General features: G+C 40.2%; 1 protein-coding gene across 1 annotated transcript in view; it reads left to right on the top strand.

Moving 5' to 3' along the window:
- enox2 (ecto-NOX disulfide-thiol exchanger 2) overlaps positions 1–23,530 on the top strand; it is a 170,116-nt gene that overhangs the window by 16,647 nt on the left and 129,939 nt on the right. Inside the window, exon 3 of the mRNA XM_069694213.1 lies at positions 21,031–21,120. Within this exon, the coding sequence (XP_069550314.1) occupies positions 21,087–21,120 (34 nt within the window). The 5' untranslated portion in view covers positions 21,031–21,086. The remainder of the gene's footprint in view (positions 1–21,030; positions 21,121–23,530) is intronic.

Below are 23,530 nucleotides of genomic sequence, written 5' to 3' on the forward strand. Positions count from 1 at the left end.
CTTGTGTTAACATGTTGGAATTTGTCGGTGCTCTTTATTTTGTAAAGACACCCTTTAGCAACAAAAAAAACAAAAACAGGTTTAAATGTATATTACTCGTATCCATCATGCTTACCAGGGAAGACTCTGATTGGTCCTAAATTTTGTCGGCAGCACAATAACAGGAAACACCGCCGACATACTGCAAGAACTGTCTTCAGAGAATAGGTAATAAAAAAAGATGCAACAGATGCTACTGCACCCCCAGAGCCCTGATCTCAACAACGTCGAGTCAGTCTAGGATTATATGAAGAGACGGGAACAACTCAGACAGTTGAAGAACTGTGAGGCTCCTCAAGATGCTTGAAACAACCTTTTTTGCCAAGTACCTTGAAAAACAGGAAGTTGACTCAAAGCACGTGGGAACTCGAGTTGGTGATTTTGTCTCTTATTTTTTATACATACAATACACATGTACATGCATACTCTGGCAAACTATTTCATGACTTAATTTTAACACAAAGATTAATCACTGAATAATATAGGTTAATTACAGACCGAATATATTTGATCAGTCCACCCATAGTTAAAGGCTTTTAACTGTCCAGCTAAATCATTAATTTACAGCAAAACAAGAAAAGACTTGATATCCTGCCAACCTGAATCAAGTAGTCTAAAAAACAACAACAACAACACTCAAGTGCTTGGTGAATAAATAAGTAGTTGTTCTTGACAGCTGGTACTTTTAGAGTGAAGATGCACAGTCTCAAGAAGTTTTTTGGGGATTGTGATTCATATTATCTTCTCATCCAAACTAACACACCATTTACATCAGCAGGCTCATATTCGCACTCAACTTTTGCGCCATCTTTCAGTCCGTCTCCCTCCGTCTTTCTTGCTCTCTTGTGAGATGCAGACTCACTCGCACTCACACAGTATTAAGCTCTCTTTCACCTGTGCCTACAAAAGGAACAGGTGTGATTACTTGGACACTCAGTGCTCTGCCTCAACTAATAAGAGCCAAATTTTAATGAGTCCCTCCGTAACAACATTGAAGCCATGTGGATGAAATGAACAACATTGAATCAGCTCTTAGGGTCATTACATTTGGACATACTTGCTGAAACCAAGACTTCTGTGTTCATTTGCAGTTGTGCCTCCTTTTTAAAATACATTTTGGTCATTGACTTGTAACTGCTATTGTTAAGCTGTTTTAATCATAAGTATTTCCCGCTGCCTACCCAATGCCAGTATGCTTTTTGATGTACTGTAGCTGCAGATTATGACAAGTCATACCGTCTAAAAAGTGGTGCCCACATGTTTTGATGAGCACATCATGAAAATCACAAATGTCCTTCTCTAGGATTTTCCACAACAGTAGTTTTGTGATGGTTTACGCTAATTACAATATCTTGAGCTCATCTCTGCCTCCAGCCTTTTGTATTTTCTGAAAAAAGGGTGGGGGATTGCATATCTGGCAGGCTGAAACGGCTGTTGAAGCACCTACACACACTTCAGCACCCTCTTTCACACCAACACGTACAGTATTCATAACCATACAGCATCTATGATTTTAGTTTGTTTTCATTCTGCCTCATCAAGAAAGAGTTTGTGGAGCTGCTTCCTCGACAGGGAAGAAATGTGTAGACGGGTTATTTTGCAGTCCGAGAAACTCCTGATGAACATCCCTCTGCATGTTGGGAAAAATGTTACACTGCAGGCAAACATGGGCCACTTTGCAATGAACAGTTGAAGGAATAGTTTGACTTTTAAGGGAACAGATACCACTCTTATCCCCATTAAATATGAAATTACAGACAGGCGATGGCTATCGCAGCTTAGCATTAAGACTGGAAAAGGGGAAAAGCCCAAAGTTTAACAAAAATCTCAATTTTAAATGCAGTTGACTTTACGGAAGCCAAACCTTTCCAAGCGGAGACATCAAACTTTCCAACATATGCTATCAAAAGCCTTTTCTGCGTCTAAGCTAATTAGTACAGGCTTTTCTCCGTCTCTCTCCACTTCTTCAATATGAAGGGTCCTTCTAATGTTATCTTGTGTTTGACATTCATTAATGAAGCCTGAGTGGTCCTCATTAATTATTTCTGACATGACGTACTCAAAGCTTTTGGATATAATTGATTTATACAATCTATCTTAAGGTTGCAATTTAGTATAGCTATTGGTCTATACTTTTCACAAAGTTATTTGTCCCTTCTTTCTGGCATTACTGTGATATTGGCCTCTTTCCATGAGGGTAAATCTGACCTTTCTTTGTTGTCGTTGAATGATGCTAACAGCGGTGGAGTTTTTATGAGATATACTGTTTTAGACATTAATTTACCCCCTAAAACTGCCTTCATAGGGCCCTAGAGAATTATAGATTCAACTCCATCATTATCTTTCTGATATGTGATTATTTTGTTTGACCTCTTCTCTCTTCAATAAATCCTGTATCATTTCGCAGTTAACATTCATTTGCCAGACAAATTCTTTTGTTTCCTAAGTAAAGGGCCATATGGTTTAGATCTGCAACTCCTATCTTTTAATCTACAACTGTGACCCTATTGTCTGCATACATAAAAAAAAAAAAATAGTCTATTCCTGTGTAAACTAAAGCCAAGGTTGAGCAGTGGGTATAGTTCTTTTCAAGTGGGTGAAGTGTCTACTAGGGATGGGTCACGAATTTGGAAAATTCGAACAGTCGGTTTAATGTCCAAAATTGATTCATAAATGCGATTTTCGTTCTTCCGTATTTCCTTTTTTTTTTTTTTTTTTTTTACAGGCGCCTGGTTGTAATGCAGTACTCCCGTCAGAAGGTGGCGGTAATGCACCTAAAAGCTGCCTGCCACCCGCATTCAATAACATCGGCAGAAGAAGAACACGCTCCTTTCAGGGGAATTTTCGAAGAAAAATCGAATAGTTCAGATTCCAACTTAAATTTTTACATGCCGAGCCAGTTGTACTTCACAACTTTTTTTTGTACTATTTTTATCTAACGTATGATTCAATGCAATATTAACATCACCTCCAGTTATTAATATCTCGTCTGATTCGAAAGTGATGACCTCAAACAAATCCTTAACAATTCTTTAGCACAAACCTGTATGCAAGTACAAGTGTGATCGTTTGGTGTTCCATTTTTCCTTTATTTACTATATATCTGCCTCCTTTGCTACTTATTCCTTTGGGGATCCCAAATTTGGTCCTTATTTGAGATTAAAATAGCCACTCGTCTTTTACGCACCCTCTAAATGATTTTTTTTTTTTTAATTTTCAACTGCGTCTGTGGCAGATAAGTGACCTGCTTTTTTTGTGCTTTGACTTAGTTACTTTACCTCTTTTCATCAGACTTGTCACCCATTCAAGTTTATTCCTGTCCTCTCCATCAGAGGTCCTGACCATGTTAATTCTGTCTGCTTTTGTCTTCTCCGTTTCCCTCATTCATTCCTTATTCAACTTAGTACTGAAATCAGTTTGTTGTTTTTTGTTTGTAGCTGGTAAAAGCTTGATCTTATGCTCCCGTACAATGCTTAACTGGAAGCCCTAAAGATTCATATTTAAGGAACATGATTGTGGCATTAATGTTCCAATCTAGTTGATATACTTGGCTCTGATTGGACAGTTATTTTCTTCCATTTGATGGCGCACAACAATTTCTCGCGCAGTATGTTCCCACGCATCCTGTTCAAGAAATGCAATCATTTTGAATGGGGCTACTGTTTATCACAATTGGGTGACACGTTTGTTTAATGTCCTTTTTGTAGAAGCTCAGCTGTGAACAACTGTGGTTCCATTTCCTGAGAGACTCAAACAAAGTGCAAATGAGTCATCTTACTCCCAAAAGTCAGAAGAAATTTGCATGAAGTTGAACCTTCCTCAACTTCTGCAGGTCACGAGTCTGTGTAAACTGTAAACAGAGTGTAACAATTAGCCAAAAAGAACATTTGCCAAAAACGTCAAACTATTCTACGAGTTTTTTTCTGAATCGGGTGAATTTGAAGTGTTTTCAACAAACATTCTGCTTCATCTCCTCATGTTTTTTTGTCATCTTCTGGCTTGATATAAAAACAAAATGCAGCTATACCTTTCTGTAAAAAAAACCAACACAAAACCCGTGGAGCAGTTCCTTAAATGATTTCTTGATAGTATCAAACTCCCGAGATACTTGATGTTTCTTACACAAATTGATTTTATAAGGTTGTGAAAAGCATGCAGATTTAGAATCTCGGGAGCGTACATGTTTGATTGTATAATATAAACATATTGGCAGGGGGTTATTTTTGTCATGTAGCAAAACATCTCGGCTTCAAGACGTTCCACATTCCCACTCGTTTACTTGCACTCATAATCTACTGATAGGACTTTTCTTCTCCAATCATTATATCACATACAGCTTAACTGTATAATGCAGTTGAGGAAAAAAAAAAAAAAGTGTTATTGCTTGAAGTGAGACTGCAAAGTTCCCGATATTAGATATTTGTACAACTACAGGTTGAGTAACAACCAAAATAAACTGTCACTACAGTTGTATGAACTGTGATAATAGGTCTGATATGTAATTTCTGAGTGATTCAAATTCTTTACTTTTATTGGATCTGTTAAACACAGTGACACATTAATTTCACTTGGTGACATGTTCATTACTGTGTGAAATGCTCTCTGAAATCAAATATTGGTGCCACCAAATTATGCGTCTGTGGGACTAATGGGAAAATGTCAGTCGCGGCAGCAGCAAAAAATAGAGCTCTTTGGGAGTTTTGAACTCGTTGCTTGGTTTAATTGGAGTGCCGTCGACTGCAAAACTGTGACTTGCTACTTTTAGAATTTACCCGAGTTTGCAGAGGGATGTAATAAAGTATTTTTCAGTTCATGCACATATTTATGCACAAGCCATTGAACTAGATGCTTCTGCTCGTCCTTTATAGATTTTGGTTTACAATGTACGGTTGCTTCTCACGTTTTTTGACGTGACGCCAACTTCGACAGCATGACAAATCAAACTCTGACATGAGCTTCATCAAAGGCTTTATTGCAGTTCAGTGCAGCTTCTACAGCATATAGGCCACCGAGTTATTGTCAGTGGAAGAATATTTGTTTGTTTGCGTCAAGTTGTCTTCACGAAATCTCTCTCTTAAGTGATGTGTGTAATAAAATCCATTTACAAATCCTTACACCTTTAAATAGTCACGGCACTAATTTGATTACAGAACAGACATAATCCAAGTCATGTTCAAACAATAATTCCATTGTGTAACGCTCACATGTTGAGAAGTTCCTCACGTGGCTGAAGGAAGTTAAACTAGCAGCAGAAGACTTTGTCATTAGCTTAGTCCTCTGGGAAAACCATACAGGGAAGGAGAAGGCCGAAAGTCATCACAGTGGCTCTTTTTTTTTTTCTGTTTCACCATGGGAACGTCACACCGAGCTGCCTTCCCTTGTTCTCGGTCTGTGTGCTTCTGGGCGGTCCCGGTGTAAATTATTGTCCCGAGTATAAATAGGCCGACAGTCTGGCAGGACCAGGTGGTCTAATCTGCCAGTTCGGTGTCTTGCTCCCTAGCTAGAGAGGCGGTGTGCCGATTGTTTTGTCCCCACATTAAAATTGGCCTCAGTCCCTGCAGATGGCTGTGTTCTTATGTATATTGATGAAAGTGGCATTAAAGATACTTTTTAAATTTATAAAACTTATGAGACACCTGATCTTTCATTATAGGAAGGAGTGATATGGCTCAAAATGAACATGTGTTAATTTAGCGCTATTGAACTAATTAGTTGAGTAAAATAATTTTTTTTTTTAGCTTTGTAGATTAATTGAAGACCAGTTGCATCCATTTCCTTGCAAAACCATGCCAAACATTTGATGTGTTTGACTCCTCAAATGTAAAAATATGCTGCTTTTCTTTACCTCAGCCTCATAGATACTAAAATAACTTTGGCTTTTGGACTGTTACATATTTCACTATTTTTTTTTTATATTTTGTTGACCAATTGTTAATCAAATAATTGAGAAAACATTTGCCCATTACAAAATTCCTGAGTTGCAGCCCTAAAAGATAAATGTGTTGCTCTGCTCGTGTGTCCTGAGAACACATGCTTTTATTCCCTTTTTAACGAAGGGCAAAATATGCTTGTAATTCTTGTCAAATAAGTTGAAACATATTTTAGTTCGTCAGACTACTTTCTACCTGAATACAGACAGACAGACAGACAGTTTATTAATCCCGCAAGGGGACATTTATTGGCTACAGCAGCGTATATAGCTAAACGGTAAAGCAATAAAAATGACAGAATACAAAATAGAGGTAGTAAAAAATATTAAATGTAAAAATGCACATTATATACAAATAAAAAAATAGAATAATATCAAATTAAACTAAATAACAGTGCAATGAATTAAACAAACAACAGTGCAACTTTGTTATTGATGTGGGATGGATTTGGCCAGAGGTGAGCTATTGAACCGTCTGATTGCAGTGGGCAGGAATGATCTCCTGTATCGGTCCTTGTGACAGCGGAGCTGGATGAGTCTGTCCCTGCAGTAGGTTGGTGGAGAGGGTGGTCAGGGTGATCCAATATGGAAAACAGTTTGTTCAGCGTCCTGCTCTCCACCACCTTTTCCAGGCTGTCCAGTTTGCAGCCAATTATGGAGCCGGCCTTCTCGACCAGTCTGTTGGTGTCACCGACTCCAATGCTGCTCTTCCAGCAGACTACGGAGAATTACAGTTCACTGGTTCACAACAGACTGGTTTCGACATTTGATGTTTTTGGTGCTGTTGTAGAATTGTTAAAGGGAAGACATTGAGAGCATTCAATTATATTTCTTTGTATCCACTGCCTTGCCACCTGACCATGACAAGGCTTTCTCCTTGTAGACAGTTTTGGAGCAGCAGCAACAACGACCGTCATTTTGTTGCGGTTAATAGAATCTGTCTGCCTCAGTTTTCCATTTTCATGGTGTGCAGTAATAATTACAGGCATTTTTTTCAAGCTCGACTATCTCTTTGTAGGTTTCATCAAAATGGGACTTTAGGTCAGCACTGTGTTTTCAACGTTATGGTGCTTGGCATTAAAATCGCATTGATTGAGCCCTCAGAGCTGTGGACTGTGTCTTATTATACGAGTTTTAAGGCACTTTGGTGAGAAATGCTCTATAAAATAACACTTTTATCTCTCATTGTAACTAATGTTATTTGATAGCCATCCCATTCCAACTTTTTCCCCGCCCTTCATCCTGTCTTGTCCCTGTGTGGTCTAACTTCATCGCTGTCGTCATCACTCCCCCCCCACCCATCTTCAGTCGTTTCCCATCAGAGGTGCCAACATGTCACCAGCAGCGCTAAAGTCTAATGGCTATGGGAACATTTTTTCTGACACCTGCAGCAAACATGAAGCCTGCTAGGCTGCTGGGAGAACAGAGGGAGGTTTATCTGGGATGGCAGGCCTCGCCTCCACTGCCATGCCAATAGAGACAGCAGCACAGAGCTTGGCGCTTCACAGCCAGATAAGACAAAGAAGCACTGCAGCTAGACCCCACTCACTACAATGGAGGAAAGAAAATAAGATATATGAATAATAACTCTTGACAGTTTGCTCCAGTTAAATGCTTTACTTTTAGCCTCCGAGTTAGTGGTCTGTGCCGTTATCTGGAGTATAAGTTACAAGTGTTTAAGCTCAAGGTTTTCAGCACACAAAATTAAAGTTGGTCAAATTTACAGGGAAATGTCAGTTTTGAGGTAGATTGTATTTTTCTAGGATTAGTAAACTGAACATACATAGACACAACCTACAGTACCGTGGTAGTCAATCATGTGTAGGCTCTGTCAGGCACCAGTGTCAAAAAGGTGTTACACATAATCACCACATATGCACTGTCTGAGCAGCGCTTGTTCTTATCATTTGCCATCTTGCCAATTATGGCAATTAAGTAAATGGCTAAATTGCGCGAGTACTTTACTCAAATTATTGTGTATATGTCACATGACCAAAGATCAGTGTATTTCATGTGGGGTTTTCTTGCAGTTGTAACATGCAGCGTTTTCCAACAGTGGACTAGTGAGCTGCATTTGTAGTTCTGCTTTAATGGTTATAGTCGCTGTGTTTTAGTTTTTACAGTGGAAGTTATAAGAACTGTGCTTGTGTATTTGTTTTTCTCCTGCAAGTTCCTGAAGACAGTAGATCTTGTTGAAAGACATAAAGCAAGTTGAAGAAAGACTCGGTCATCTGCTTCTCTTCAGGAACACACATCTAACAATGCCTTGTCCACTGTGATCTTTGCTTCCTGCCACAGTGAATGAAAGAACATAAATACAGCCATTGAACAGTATAGTCTGATTCAGTAATGATGCAGAAGTGTAGAAACACATTACCTGTAGGTAGTACTGGTGATATCAGTGAGTCATATCTGACAGCACTGTATATATATGGCAGAGGTGAAGTGTTCAGTGGATTTCAACTCTTGCAAAGTTCGCAGCCGATTCTGAACTGAAAGAATTTAATCTTTTTTTTTTTTTACTGTCAGTAGCGCAGAATGATTGGACGTCCGAGATTATGTTGAAAGTGGTTCTTTTTTGCCACATTCAAGGGGATTGTATAAGCCCGCACCTTCTTTGCAGTATCCCTCGGCTACATTATTTTCACTGCATGTGCGGTGCACTTTCACAAGTCCTTGTGGGGTTATGACCACAGCCGGAGCTCTGGACTGGGAAATCAGCTCTTTGTTTGGCTAACCAGGGCAGGCAACTTGAATCCCACTGTGCCACACGTTGCCCGGGCCATCTAGTCTGTCACCATGAATATAGAGGGGATTTCTTATCTAAAACTCAGATGTGACCAAGACCAATGCTGAGCAGGTTATTTCTTCTCTAGGTTTGTGCTTTTCCACATTTTAATACACTAAAACCTGCAGATTTTCACAGAAGAACATTTTTTTTTGAAGTTTAGTGGCTGCCTGTAGGTTATATACAGCGGGTAAAATAATTATTGAACACGTCACCATTTCTCTCAGTAAATATATGTCCGAAGGTGCTATTGACATGAAATATTCACCAGATGTTGGTAACAACCCAAATAATCCACACATACAAAGAAACCAAAACAAATAAGTTCAGAAATTAAGTTGTGCAACAATGTGAAATGACACAGGGAAAAAGTATTGAACACATGAAGAAAGGGAGGTGCAAAAAGGCATGGAAAGCCAAGACAACAGCTGAAATCTGTCAGTAATTAGAAAGCAATCCGGCCCCTTGTCAGTGCAAATTAATATCAGCTGGTTCAGTCCCAAGTGATGGCCTATAAAAAAAAGTGTCTCATTACCAAGGTGTCACACAATAAACATCTCATGATGGCTAAAAGCAAAGTGCTCTCTCAAGACCTTTGTAACCTTATTGTTGCAAAACATACTGATGGCATTGGTTACAGACGCATTTCTAAACTTCTGAATGTTCCAGTGAGCACTGTTGGGGCCATAATCCGGAAGTGGAAAGAACATTATTTCACCATAAACTGGCCACGACCAGGTGCTCCTCGCAAGATTTCTGACAGAGGAGTGAAAAGCATTATCAGAAGAGTTGTCCAAGAGCCAAGGACCACTCGTGGAGAGCTTCAGAAAGACCTGGAATTGGCAGGTTCAATTGTTTCAAAGAAAACAATAAGTAATGCACTCGACCGCCACGGCCTGTATGCACGCTCACCACGCAAGACTCCATTGCTGAAGAAAAAGCATGTTGAGGCTCGTTTAAAGTTTGCTGCACAACATTTGGACAAGCCTGTGAAATACTGGGAGAATATAGTCTGGTCAGATGAGAGCAAAATTGAACTCTTTGGATGCCATAATACACACCATGTTTGGAGGACAAATGGCACTGCACATCACCCTAAAATCACCAGACCAACAGTGAAGTTTGGAGGTGGGAACATCATGGTGTGGGGCTGCTTTTCAACATACGGTACTGGCAAACTTCACATAATTGAAGGAAGGGTGAATGGAAAAATGTACCGAGACATTCTTGATTAAAAAAATCTGCTGCCATCTACCAGGATGATGAAGATGAAATGAGGGTGGACATTTCAACAAGACAATGATCCCAAACACAGCCAAGGAAACTCTCAATTGGTTTCAGAGAAAGAAAATAAAGCTGCTGGAATGGCCCAGCCAATCACCTGACTTGAATCTAATTGAAAATCTATGGAAAGTACTGAAGATCAGAGTTTATAGAAGAGGCCCACAGAACCTTCAAGATTTGAAGACTGTTTGTGTGGAAGAATGGGAACTGGTTTAAACCTTAGTCAATAGTACAAGCCTTACGTTAAGTTCTCGCTCTAAAATAGTGAATGAGTAATCCGTTCTAAGTAGTTATTGAATGAGACATTGCCTTGGATCAATTTAGTCTATTACTCTGTCAGTGCTTAAGCATTCAAAAGAACGAGCTATTGGGTCACCTCGTATATCCAAAATCTTTACTTAAAGCGAAAAGAGAGCCATTTGGCTTATTTCATCTTTTTGGTTGTTGTTATTTATTGTGTGCAGGCAGAAATGTTTGTGCTTGTCTGGCAAGAAATTAACTTTGTCCTAGTGGCCCTAGAAAATAGCAGGCAGGAACTGCTGAGCCTAAGGTTGTACTCTGGGAACAGTAAAGTCATTTCGCTCCAGCAGACCACTTAATAGCATTGGCTGATGCAGAGTTTGGAAATCCATCAGTCAATTGGGCCATACAGAGATGAGCAGCCTTCTGAGCGTTAGCATGTGTCAGAATGTGAGGAAAAAGGTAGTTGGAAAATGTAGCTACTCTCTTTGTGAGCTGGAAGCGTGTGGCGAAATCTAACGATTTTTATTTTCTAAGCTGCACGATAACCGCCGAGAATGGCTTGATCTGTCATCATGCTGGAAATCACAAACGAGAGAGCGTCAGGTGTGACAGTAGATAGTTCTGTGTAATTTCTGTTTAGTCTGTAATGGTACAACACAGCCAGTGCAGCCAGAGGTGACTAGATCAAATTGACTATGTATACATTCAGAACTGAATTTCAGGCTTTAGTTTGAGAGGGGATCTAGTTTGGCAGATATAGACCTGGCACGTAAATAACGGAGCGGGAGAAAAGAGCCGACCTCATGGACCCGGTGGAAAAACATGTACTCACAGGCTATAATTGAGCAGCAACAGCAGCAGCAGGGATAGGGATAGGGAAAATGACGAGATTGGGTTTTGGCAGATTGGCAGGTGGAAAAGGGACCACACACTGCTTTAAATTAAGGAGCAAAGGAACTTGTGCTATTGAAGAATGGATTGTTCCTTAATATCAGCAGTCATTCATCTTCGAGCTGATTGCCAGTCGGCACACGCCTCGAGCGTACCTATTTTAATTTGGCGTTACAGCTGTACTCGCAGATTTGATTGTTCCCATGGTGCATTGCATGATGTTCACGAACCAATCACAACAGTGTAGACTCATGTGGCGTGTTTTTTTTTTTGTCAGATTGTTTGCAAATCTGATCGTATATTAGAATTGAACACATTATTCTGAATGTCCACTGAGAAACAGTGTCTGAGGCTTCGGCTTCAGTTGTCGTGTCATCAACCCTGTTTGCAGCAACACTACTGTATTTCTGAAAACCTTTTACAGAACCTTCTTTGGCTTCAGAGGGAGCTGCGTGAACTCTGATTCATTGCCAAGCCATGTCAATTTAGGCAGTGCAGGTCGGGTCTGAAGGCTTTGAGTTTGGAGATAGAGAAGTCTCTGGGTGTGCAGTCAGAAAGACATGAGCTTACCAGACTTCTGTTGCCCGCTTCACTTCTCCGCTTGAGGCCACATTAGCTGCTACTAATACAATACAACCAAATCTCTGACTAAGCTGTCCGAGGTCAGGTTGCTTTGCTCCCAGATTTTGACTGGGAAGAAGAATGGGTGGAATACAATGTAATCTGAGAGTTTGAATTCTGAGAGTGCAAATGTATCTACTATAAAGTGCCCTGAAAACCTTCACAAAGGAATACACAATTTAGTGTCCTTGCACATACTCTCAATTACACAATGCAAAAGTGTCCGAAGTCTCAATTTACTGCTGAGTAATTTAGTCTATGTAGTAGTAGTGCGTAGTGAATGAGTAAACCGGGTACTTATTTTTGGACAACCAAACGGCTCACAAGAAATAACTGCCTTTTGAGCATTAATAGTCAAGACTGGAATAAATAAGATGGGACATCTTGCTGTAGAATATGTAGGGGTGAATATATGGCAGCTATATTTCACTTTTAATGATGAGCTGCAAAATTCTTGGAGTCTGATTGGAGTTCAATTGATAGATAGTACCGCAGGAAGAGCTCGTTCAATTGGTCTTACAATGTTCCACCATAACAAAATAACAGATTAAAAACACTTGATTTTAGACTGCGTACTTCCAAAACGCATCTCTATGTAAGGCCATGTGGCACCTGTGCTCTGATTATAAGTATTGTTAATTACTCAATGAAAGAATTTTTAAACAAGTTTAACTGAATACCAATCAAACATTTCCACCTCATAAGCGTGTAATTCCTTCCACCTCGTCATTATGTGGACAGGAGGGCAGACAACTTGACACACTGCGTCAGTCTGGAAGGATTACGTCTCAGTGTATCAGCCTCCCAGCTAACCTCTGTTTCAGCAGGCTGATCTCACTGGTTAGGGTTACAGAGACACTGCTCAATGACCTTAGGTATCCTAATAGGCCACGATAATGGAGCTGGGTAATATGAGGGAATTTATGTTCACTGTGTCAAACTATGAATTTATACTTTATTTCAAAGTACAGCTTGATTTTCCAGCACTGCAGTTTCAGACTACATGAATACTGGGAAAATGCCAATGTTGAGTCCACAGAGAAATGTGTACACCCCAAATTCAGCAACTGTTCTGTTTGGACGATAGATTTTGGCCTCAGCAAGTTTGTGACGTCACGAACTCTGGTTCATGTCGTAGGTCCGCCGTCAGCACGGCATATGTCCGACCTTTTATGTAGAAGAAAACGTGGAGCAATCTTTCTGCTGCGGTTTTGCATTGATAAAGACGCAAACACAAAACAGCCCGTTCTGGGTTGAACTCAATGGAGAAACTTAAGAAAGGAGGTGTAAAAAAAGATTGAGATAGTTTTGTTACTGCAGACCTAAAAAAAATATCTTCTCATGGCTGCAAATAATAACACTGCAAAATTGTGAAATTCAGTACCTATAAGTCTCGCAAAAATACTTCAATACATGCAAACAATTAATTGTTTGAATAAATAAACTAATAAATGACCAAAAAATAATTGATTTCTTTGATCCTAACAATCTTGAGGCCTAATTTGCTAGTATGCCGCACCGTTTCTCTTTACTCCTGAGGAGCTTATACCTCTTATCATGGACAGCTTCAGTGTTGAGACAAAGTAATTAGCTGTTCGGAGAGGCACCTGCATTGATGAGCAGAAGAACCTTATGTCCTTTTTTTAGTTGAAGGCTGTGGTTTGGTCAGGGCCTGGAGGAAACACTGAGTGAAGATGCCCTTTTTTTTTTATAACAAATACTAGGAGAAGGAGTACTATTATTTCATTATTATGACAAGTGGCAGCCAAATTTGGATTCTTTGTAGCTGTGGATGCTTGCAGCATAAAATGCATGCACTTAAAGAACCAATCAACACAGGCTGTTAAATGTTCTTTCATCTCTTTATTTCTCTCTTTTATCTTTTATGCAGAGCAGTGAAAAGATTTGGAACAGTGTGCATCCAGTCCATTTGCTGGCGCAGGCAGAAACAGACTCCGTTGCATGCGAGGCAGCTTTCGCTTTTGCATGACAAGTAATTTAGGACACAGACAATTATTCTTATATTTATCTCGTAATATTACTTTAATGTTAATTAGGCAAAGTGTGACAGAGCTAACAGAATGGTAAATAAAAAAAAAAAAAAAATTCAGATTTTAAGTACAGAATGAATTTGACTGCCTCTGGTTGTTGAATCACGGCATCCCACTTACGCAGTGTTGTAATACAAGACAACACCCTCCTCAGGTCGATGAGTCTCTTCTGGTCGCCTAAAACCATTTCAGTCATTGGCATCCTCGCTACAAGGAATTTTGAGTTTATCAGATGAATTCGTCAAAAGTTTTGCCAGTTTGAAAGATCCTTGAACAACCCAATTTCCTGTTGTTGGGGGGGGGGAGATATGGTCTGCTGTTCAGAATTTGAGCCCTTTCAGATGCCATCATTTCTTCCTGAGTATTTTCTTACTTGATATGAGTTTAATATTTGAGTCCTTCTAACGTAGAGGTTACGGAGACATCCGAGGCACAGACCGGGATATGTCTCTATTGTAGCCTTGTCTCATCGGTTCCCCTCAATACACATGCCTCAGCCTGCCTCCTACCTTTCTTCCCTGACATAAGTGCTTGTGACAAGGAGAGCTGAGCCCCATCTAGCCTTTCACATGCAAGAGCTGTATTTAACAGCGGTTGGTTGACTCGACACCTCTGCTCTTTTCCAGTAATAGCCTCTACACAAGTTGCATATGCCATCATCAAACTTTTAGTGATTTAATATCCATTTGAAGCCCACAATTCGATGGCTTTTTAAAGGTATGAAAATTGTTGCTTTAATAGAATGGAGACTGAAGATAATTACTAAGACCCTTTTAAATCAACACTGCATTGTTCTTTTTAAAAAAAAAATGTATTGCCATCTCGAGTGTTCAGTCATTTACTCTTGATATTCTCATTAAAATCCCTCTTTGTCATACTTTGTTTAATTACCATAATAAACTAATGGCACACACTTGAGAATTTCTTTTCGATTTTGGTCTCAAAGGAAAACAAATCTGCACAATAATGATTGAGCCACCTCAAACAGTTGTCTCTGACTCTCCAGCTGACATCAAATCCGGTTTATTGTTCCACTTTTTGATAAAATCCGGTCCTTTTTCTTTTTTGGCACTAACACATGATATCCTGGGCTGGAGCTCACCGTGTTTGTGAGCCTGTGGGAGAAAATGATTTCCCCAACCTTCTCATTGGCCATGAATGCGAAAACAGCACGCGTCCACGGATGTAGAACAACCCTCACTGGCTCCCGGCCCGTGCACTCGTAAATTACGCAGCGAAAGCTTCTCCCAAGACTGCCTTTAGTGAAAGAGTTCAGTCAGTGAGGTTGTTTCCCACAACCACCACCACAGCTGTCAGTTAGCAGAGTTTTGTGGCTCAGAGACACATTATGAGAGGCTTCTTGGCCAGGTTCATTAGTTTCTTTATTGCTTGGATTTTTATTACATGTTGAGTGGTTTTGTTCACAATAGTGCAGTGCTGGTGTACTAAAAATAGGAATTTAAAGCTGCATCAATTAGTCAGTTAGTTAATGTCTGACTATATTAATAGCCAAATAATATTTGTTATTTCATTTTTAATTGAAAAAAATTGACAAAGCATTTGATGGTTTCAGCTTATCAGATGTAAAGAATTAACTGATTTATCTTGTCTTCCATTGCAGGAAATCCAATAATGTTTGATGAAATCATCTTGGACTCTGGTAAACTTATATTCTTTCGCTGTTTTGAAGCCCACGAGTTCCTCAGACTGACTTAATCCTCTTATATTCACATAGAACTACGTTCACTCTCCAGTCTGCAACTTTTAAAACTTCTAGTACCCCAAAGCCTTATGTAAACTTTTCCATAAACCAAGCAAAATGCAGTGTAATTCGTTATTTGAGGTGTTTTCCTCACAATTATGGGCTTGTATCTTGTCTCAGGGTGATGGAAAAATACTACTGTGTTGATCCTCTGGCTATGTCTGTTAACATTGTGGAAAATTGTTTCCCAACTCAACATCAAGAGTTTTCAGCGTGTGCCATTTCTAAACGATGGAAGGTGCCCCCCCCCCCCCCCACACACACACACACTTCTAACCAGTCCTCCCTCTTTGATCATCATATGGGGGGGGGGAGAACAGTGGATACGTCTGCTTTGCTCCGTCTGTCCTTTTTCTGCCCTCCCCCATAAAAATGTTTATGACAAAAAGAAATCTGTGGCCATATCTTCAATAAATGCAGCCAGGAGGGACAGATGGCAGCTTTACTGTTTCTTGTTTGTCTGTTTTCAAATTCCATGTTTAACTGTTTTTTTTCATCGTGGCCTCACATATTGTAGCACAATGGTGCCATCTCTCCCAACATGTTGTTTTCCCGTGTGTAGAAAGGTTTGACAGACTTGTCATCTCTTCAGCATGTCAGCAGGGGCTTATTAACGCACCCATTTTTCACCACATGATTGCATGTTTGTAATGGCGTGGGAACAATTGTGGCTGTATTTCCAGTGTATAGACTATACACTGGTTAGTTTTGTCATTAATAACATGAATTAGATTGATTTTTAGAGTGCGTTTTAAATTGTGATTGTAGGAAGGATGACAGGAATGTTTGCGTCACTACAAACATGACAATGCTTCTATACAGTGAAGCGTTTTTAGTCACGGAGGCGACGCGTCGCATCTGACAACTGCAACGGTTCCCCTATTGTACAGTATACATCAAACCAACTGTATAAACCACAATACTCACCGATAATCTATTGTTGACTGTCTTTACATATGTTGTATATTCCTCTCATCCTTTCTGAATCTTGCGTTTCACTGCAGCAGTTATTAAAAAGATGAACATGAATTTAAGACTCAGAATTGTGTCAGTCAGATCGTGTTTGAATATGCAGATTGAACCGTGGGACCCTCCACATCCAGCCCAACCTTCGTATGGGCTATCTGCCAATCAGGAAATCTGCAGCGTGTGCTTCTTTGTCTCCGGATTGCGGCAGGTCTCTCACCCAGTCCGCCGTCCGTGTTGGTTGGTCGTCGCCTTAATCCCTTTCCTGTCGCTTGAACAACATCAGCACCTGTTTTACACATGTTTTTGGGACAAGTGGCATGTGCGAATTTGCAATTTCACTATGGACAGCGCACGTCGAATTTGGTGTCAAACGTCGCTGTCCAAGACCGAATAAGGCCCATCAGTTCAGAAACGCTAACCTGGTGTTTGTTTTTCTTTTCACCATTTCTTGAGTTTGACATGCTGAATTCATCCTCCAGGGTCAGACTTTAAAAACTAAGTTCTGCTGTGAGGTTCTGATGCATCTGAGGGAAAAAAACATTTGTCCAAACAATCTAAACTGTAGCATGATGGCCCATGATTAATAACTTTCTCGCCTAAAACGACACAATTGTCAACCCATTTGGCTCCTTTTGGATCTCTGCTGTAGTTTCTTGGTGTGCAACAGTAGCAGTCACTGAACTCTTTGATCGCTCCTTGTACATACAAGTGCACAGACCAGCTTACATTGCTGTGTTTGGCAGTCCTTTAAAACCTAGATAATGATAGACACCAGGAATAAATGAAAAGGCCATTAGAGAGTGTTTTGTATGTGCTGTACAATTTGGTAGCAGAGGAATGGCATGCAGCAAAAGTCCGCAGGGCCAAGAGTCAGCATGGGGACTCGGCTCCTTTAGAGCATTTTAGGCAAGCTGTTTGGCACCATCGGGTCGCCCTGCACACATGGTGTTAAATGGTTGTCTCATTACTTTACCTCTTGAATGTGTGCCGAATTCATTGTAGGTTAAAAAAAAAAAGAAAAAAAAAAGAATTCCAAGCACAAGGAGCAGTAGGTAGTCTGACTACAAATACAAGAACAGCTGTCTACTGTTTGAATGATTGATGCTTTTCCAAATGAGGCATACACAGGGAAAGGTAAGAAGAATTGATTTTCTGCAACACAAGCAAATAGATGGATAATTTTTCCGTCTGTGTTAGTGTAAACATAGTAGATCTCGTAGTTCGGTTGTGCAAAACCATACAAGCCTTCTTTTTGTTGCCCCCTGTTTAAGAAATGAGGTACTTCATCACACAGATAAGCATGCAGCATGAGGGGCACCTCCAGGAAAGAAAAGGTACACGAGATCTACTTGTGAAGTACCGATCGGTTCATGTGAAGTTGGTATGATTAATCAAAGGCTGCAAATTGTTTCAGAGGGCGATTTGGTTTGAGCCTTCCCAGGCTGCAGTTTCCCTGCTGGGGAGACGAAAGATGAATGGACCTATCAGGGTTATTATGGGGTATCTACCTTCTACATCACTATAGGGGCCAGTTGACTCTGATAATCCTCTTCTCACTGAGGGGGAACCTCTAATCTCTCCAAGACACCGGTGTCTGGCCTTGTGCGTCAAGAAGATGAATGCAATCAGCTGTGTGTAAAAAATACATTGATAATACATAGAAAGTCACGCAGACTGAACGCACAATATATGTAGGAAGAGATGCACAAAAATGATCACATCTTGTGGCACTTTGAAACTTTGAACTGAAATTGTTGCTGCTGTGTGAATCTACAAGTTAAACATGAACAGCCAGTCAATAATAATTGTGCTTCCAGTCCCCATGAGATGTTTTCTTGACTGCTAAGAAATTAGACCAAACAATCAGCCACTTTTGGTGTACTAGCTGCCCCTTACCTTCTTCCTTATTTGTACAAAAAAAATTCAAGTTGCATTTCTGCTACAAAGAAAATCTACGTTTTCATTTTGATAATGCTCATGGGCTGCATAAAGCCCTGTCTGGAAGACTGTTTTCCCGGGGGCTTGGGTGAGCCTTAAGAGAGATGAACGCCATTTGTTGTTGTTCCCACAAACTCATTTTCATACTTCCCCCATTAGGAAAAGTCCTATTTCCCCAAATTAGAATAGCTGTCATTATTCTTCTGAAGTTTAGGCTAATGCCATCCTGATGGCGACTAAGCAGTCTCTTCCTCTACCCTCACAGTGGAAGTGTGTGCATTCTCTTGTTGGCCTTGATTTTTGCTTTGTAGTTGCCATTACTGTGGTGAATTTGAGCAGTTTTACTGGCTCTCATCCTCATTACACCCCCAGGAGAGCTGAATGTCTGTCAGTGTCAGAGCACAGTATACTTTTCATTTCCTAATGAGCTGTTATTTGGCAAACTCGGATGATTGTGTTATAAAGGGGGTCTTTTTATTGTAATAATTTTCTTAAAAAGAAAAAAATACATCTTCAGGCTTTAGTACTCAATGCATTGTTTTAATTATATTTCTCTTTTCGTCAATCCCCAAGTATTTTTTAGTGCATTCTACATTGTTCTCTTGATCGGAACCATGTGGAAAAAGGAAACAATTGTACATTCATTCATACACATCATTTTATTGTATCCCATGCTCCTGGGGTTGGTCTAATGTTATCAGATTGTCTCCAGTGAATCTAACGAGGAGGTCATAGGAGGTTAGCGGAGTTCATCAGGACACTTGATTAATGAACTTGGTTTCATCACAGAATACAAATTCAGCACCTTTATCCCAGCGTGCCATCATTTTCCAGAACTGCAAAACAAGTTTAACACGGCAAGAAGGGGCCAAGAAATTCCTAAAGATAGATTGTTTTTGAATGTGTCATGGACAGATGAGATGAGAATTACTCTTGATGGACCAGATGTGCGGGCCTGCAGCTGGATCCTTCTTGGACTCGGGGGGCCAGCAGAGTCAGGGGGTATTAATGATATGCGCTACTATTATCCACAGTGAAGTGGTTGGACCTTTTTGAGTGGCAGACGGACTCAAAATAGACTTCAAAAACTACTCCCAAGTTTCTGGAAGATACTTCCCGCAAGTAGTGGGACGAGAAGAAGTCTACAGCATTCATGAAAACATGATATTTAGGCAGGGCACTGCTCCATCGCGTGCCTACACACACTGCACTGTTGGGTTTCAGATAAAGCACGTCATGAACAAATAAACAGATTCCATAGACGTAAGGCTCATTCAAGTAATTGAAGTGAAGGATGGCTATGCTGGCAAATAAATGGGCATTCTTTAAAACTGCACTTCTGGAATAATAATACACACAGTGTATTGTGTAGGTTTTAAAAGGGCAATCTGCAGAGAGGTACATGCATAGTTGCTCGCTAAGATGCTACGAGGATGCTTTGGTCTGTGCAAAGATCTTATTGTGCTCGACATTTACAGTAGTTGTCAGCATAAATGGAGCTACACGTCAGCGATAGGAGTCTTGTCACTGCCCGACATGTAAGGTAGAAAATAACAGGAGTGATGCTCTCTAATCCTGCCAAGGCTGTGACATAAAATATCATGGTCCATGACTTTTACTTTATGGATAATGTGTTTAAAAGAATATGTCATTTTCATTCTATTTGCTGGAAAATAATAGTTATTTTCATTATCTCATAATCTTATAATTAATGTATGAATGTTTTTATTTTTGTGAAATGTTTGAAAATTGTCACTCTCTTTCCCAATTTTGTTGTTACAATTAAATTACAGTCTAAAATAAAATGACTCTCAAGTGTACATTGAAAAGAAGACTAAACTGTCCAACTAGTCCTGTCCTTGAACTAAAGGTAAAATCCCAGGAGTGCAGGATAGATGTCTTTTCTCGTGCGTTCACCTTATAAGAATTCAGACGCTGCTGTCAGCAGTGTGGAGCGAGGTTTGGGGATCGCTGTGACCTTCTCAGTGGCCTGAGAGTCTGTTGGCGTGGCATGACTGATGCAGATTATCATAGCTGGAAAAAGCCAATTACTGTGGTCATCACGGCACCCTCGGGGTCTCTCTTGGTGCAATGAAATGCATTACAGAATTCTCCGTGCATCCTTCTGGCAGCGTTTTGTATCTCCTCTAAGCTGGACCCCCCCCACCCCCCAGTTTGCGTGTTAATAGTGCAGTCAATGGGACCCTCCCATGCCTCAGAGCTCTCTCTGACTCGGATGAGCTTCTGCTCCACAAAGCAGGGAGGTCGTGCCTTTTGGAGAAGCAGATGAATTACAGTCTTCACTGCTCGTCTTTTGTCTCTATTCAGGACAAAGCCCCTTTATTTTAGCCCCTTCTTAAAAGCGCCTTTCTGTCCTCGTCCTTGAACGACTACAGAATCACTAAGTCTGATTGCAGAGTTTTGGTGTAAGAGACTCTTTTGTGGTATTTTCGTGAACAGAAGACACAGCGGCTGATCTGACTTTTGTTTTCCTTGGTTTTGTTTCCCAAAACAGATTTGCTACAAGCCCAGAGAAGCTGAGATCACACCTGACGATGCTGCATCTGTAGGATGTACAAAGACTACAGATCATGTGGAGTCACAGGTAAGAGGCCTGAGTGCATGTTAACTGCTAGCGTGTGGTCTACTCTACACAGGAATGTTTTAACCGAGTTGTGTTCCAGAGATCCAGAGGCGGTTGTTTTAATAAATGCAGAATTTTCACATCGGACAGATCATTTGTTGATCAATTCTTTGCTTCACTTGCAAAAAAACGGTTACCTTCTAAAGGTCTTATTTTATATCTATCACTGAGGATCTGACTCTTTTTACTTGCCTTAACCTCAGAACTTGCCTCGCGCTTTCTGGATTTCAAAGGTTTTCGTTTAATCTTTTTCTTTTTTTTACCCCCATGTTCACTTTGGTTTCTTTTTGTGCAAAAATCAAAATCTATTGCGTCATCTCGGTTATTAGTGTCACGGCTTCTGATTCAAAATGTGAATCTCATTCAACCATGTATGATTCATACAGGCACACAGAGGAGTGAGACACACACACACACACACACACACACACACACACACACACACACACACACACACACACACACACACACACACACACACACACACACACACACACACACACACACACACACACACGGTCACAAAAACTGTTGGGAAGGCTCATTTTATTTGTGAACCTAAAGATATGTCAATAAAACAACCTGTCATTGAAAGGAATTTTTTTTATCAAAAGTTACTGACTTCAGTATGTGGATGTCTAGCTTGAGATTTTGTCAATATGCAGTCAGAAGAACAAGCACAACACACTGACAACAGGGAGCCGCACCTGAGAAATGAGGACGTTAACTGAGATTCTGGCACAGTGGATCTTGTTAGCGCCAGTGTGAATTGTTTTAAAACACGTAACCTTGTTGTTGGCTTCCGATTTCACAATTCTGTACGAGTTCCAAAGAAACAATATCTCCGGTATACAGCTCGAGATTGTTTCTCCCCAGAAAATATGTATTTACTCAAAAAGAATGGAAAAACTGAAAATTCCATTTCAACAACTTTTGAAGCCAATTCATTTACAGAAACCATTATTCTGAGTTTGGAAACCAGAGTGGAAAGTCTTATTTACTGAAACTAGTATGGACCGTTACAGATGTTTGTTTCAAGCTCAACAATGACAAGTAATATAATTATTACATGAAAAAAACGAAATCCCTCATTTGGCTGTGTATCCAGCCACTGAGTGTATTTACTTCCCTCCTGCATTACTGCAGAACTCTGCTAGGTGCTTTGCATCTGACACTTTTTCCCTTTTGTAAGTAAAACAACCATGAAATATTGTACATTCAAGCTTCCCAGATAATGAATACTTCTGACCTTGCTAAGTCCCTGACATTTCCTTTTTCTCCCTTTTTGTCTTGACAGCAATTGTATGGATTGCTATGAAATTTGATACAGACATCAATGTCCCACTGAAGAAAAAGTAAAATTTTAATGGAAAAAAAATTAATTGCATCCCAAACATCGCAGAAATCCTGGAGGGAGTGAATTCTATTTGTTCAGTACTTTTGGTTTTCGACCAAACACATGTCAAACCAAATCTGTGCTTTGTGCTCTGTGCTATTAGTCAATGCTAACCTGCGAACACACTACAACGCTAAACATGGTAAAGATTGCACCTGTAAGAGCAAGGTCACACGTTAGCATTCACTTTGAAACACTACTGTGTGCAGCCCCACTGAGCCACGAGCAGGCCCACACCCACTCTTAAGTCTTGCTATCGTATCTATAGGGTTTTATTCTGTCTCAGAGTATTGCCTTTTTTTCTGCCAAGGCCTGTAATTAACACAAGTGCTCAACACAGAACAAAAGAATAGTACTTAAACAGACAGTTATCTTTTACATAATCAGGCAGTTTATTCTACATTACATTAGGCACGGTATCAGTATGTTTCAGTTAGCTATTGTTGTATTTTGGGAAACAATAGGATCCTACAGTACATTGTGTGAAAATAGAAATTGACCCGGGTAAGAAACCGACAGATTGCTTAAGAGAAAGGAAAGAGAGGCGGAATGAAAAGAGCCTTTCTTGCTGGGCTTTGGCCGATGAGTGTGTCCTTTCCCATTACTCTCACACAGCGCAATATGCAGGTCAGTCAGGTGATAATGAATGCTCTGTCTGATACTTGGCCTTTCTCCTTCCCTCCTGCTTGTCTGGTCCGCTCTCTCTGCTGCATCCTCTCCCTTTCTTTACCCTTTTGCACTGCAGATTTTTCTCCAGTGTTCAGTGTATTTGCCTTCCACAGGTTTTAATTATCTAGCAATCTCTTCTTCTATTCGGCAGCATTTCGCAATTTAAATGCGTCCCGGGTCAGTTTGTAACACAATGGAGATGTCAAGTTTTCAGTGTTTTTTTTTTTTGTGTCAATAATTAAACCGAGACTTAAACCCACAGCCGTCTCACTGAAACCTAATTTTCGCCAGGTTTATATGAACAAA

Source organism: Brachyistius frenatus, unplaced genomic scaffold (genome assembly GCF_029030835.1).
Source record: "Brachyistius frenatus isolate BFR_SWC_R1_liver_20210118 unplaced genomic scaffold, ASM2903083v1 Contig_17, whole genome shotgun sequence".
Taxonomy (NCBI): domain Eukaryota; kingdom Metazoa; phylum Chordata; class Actinopteri; family Embiotocidae; genus Brachyistius; species Brachyistius frenatus.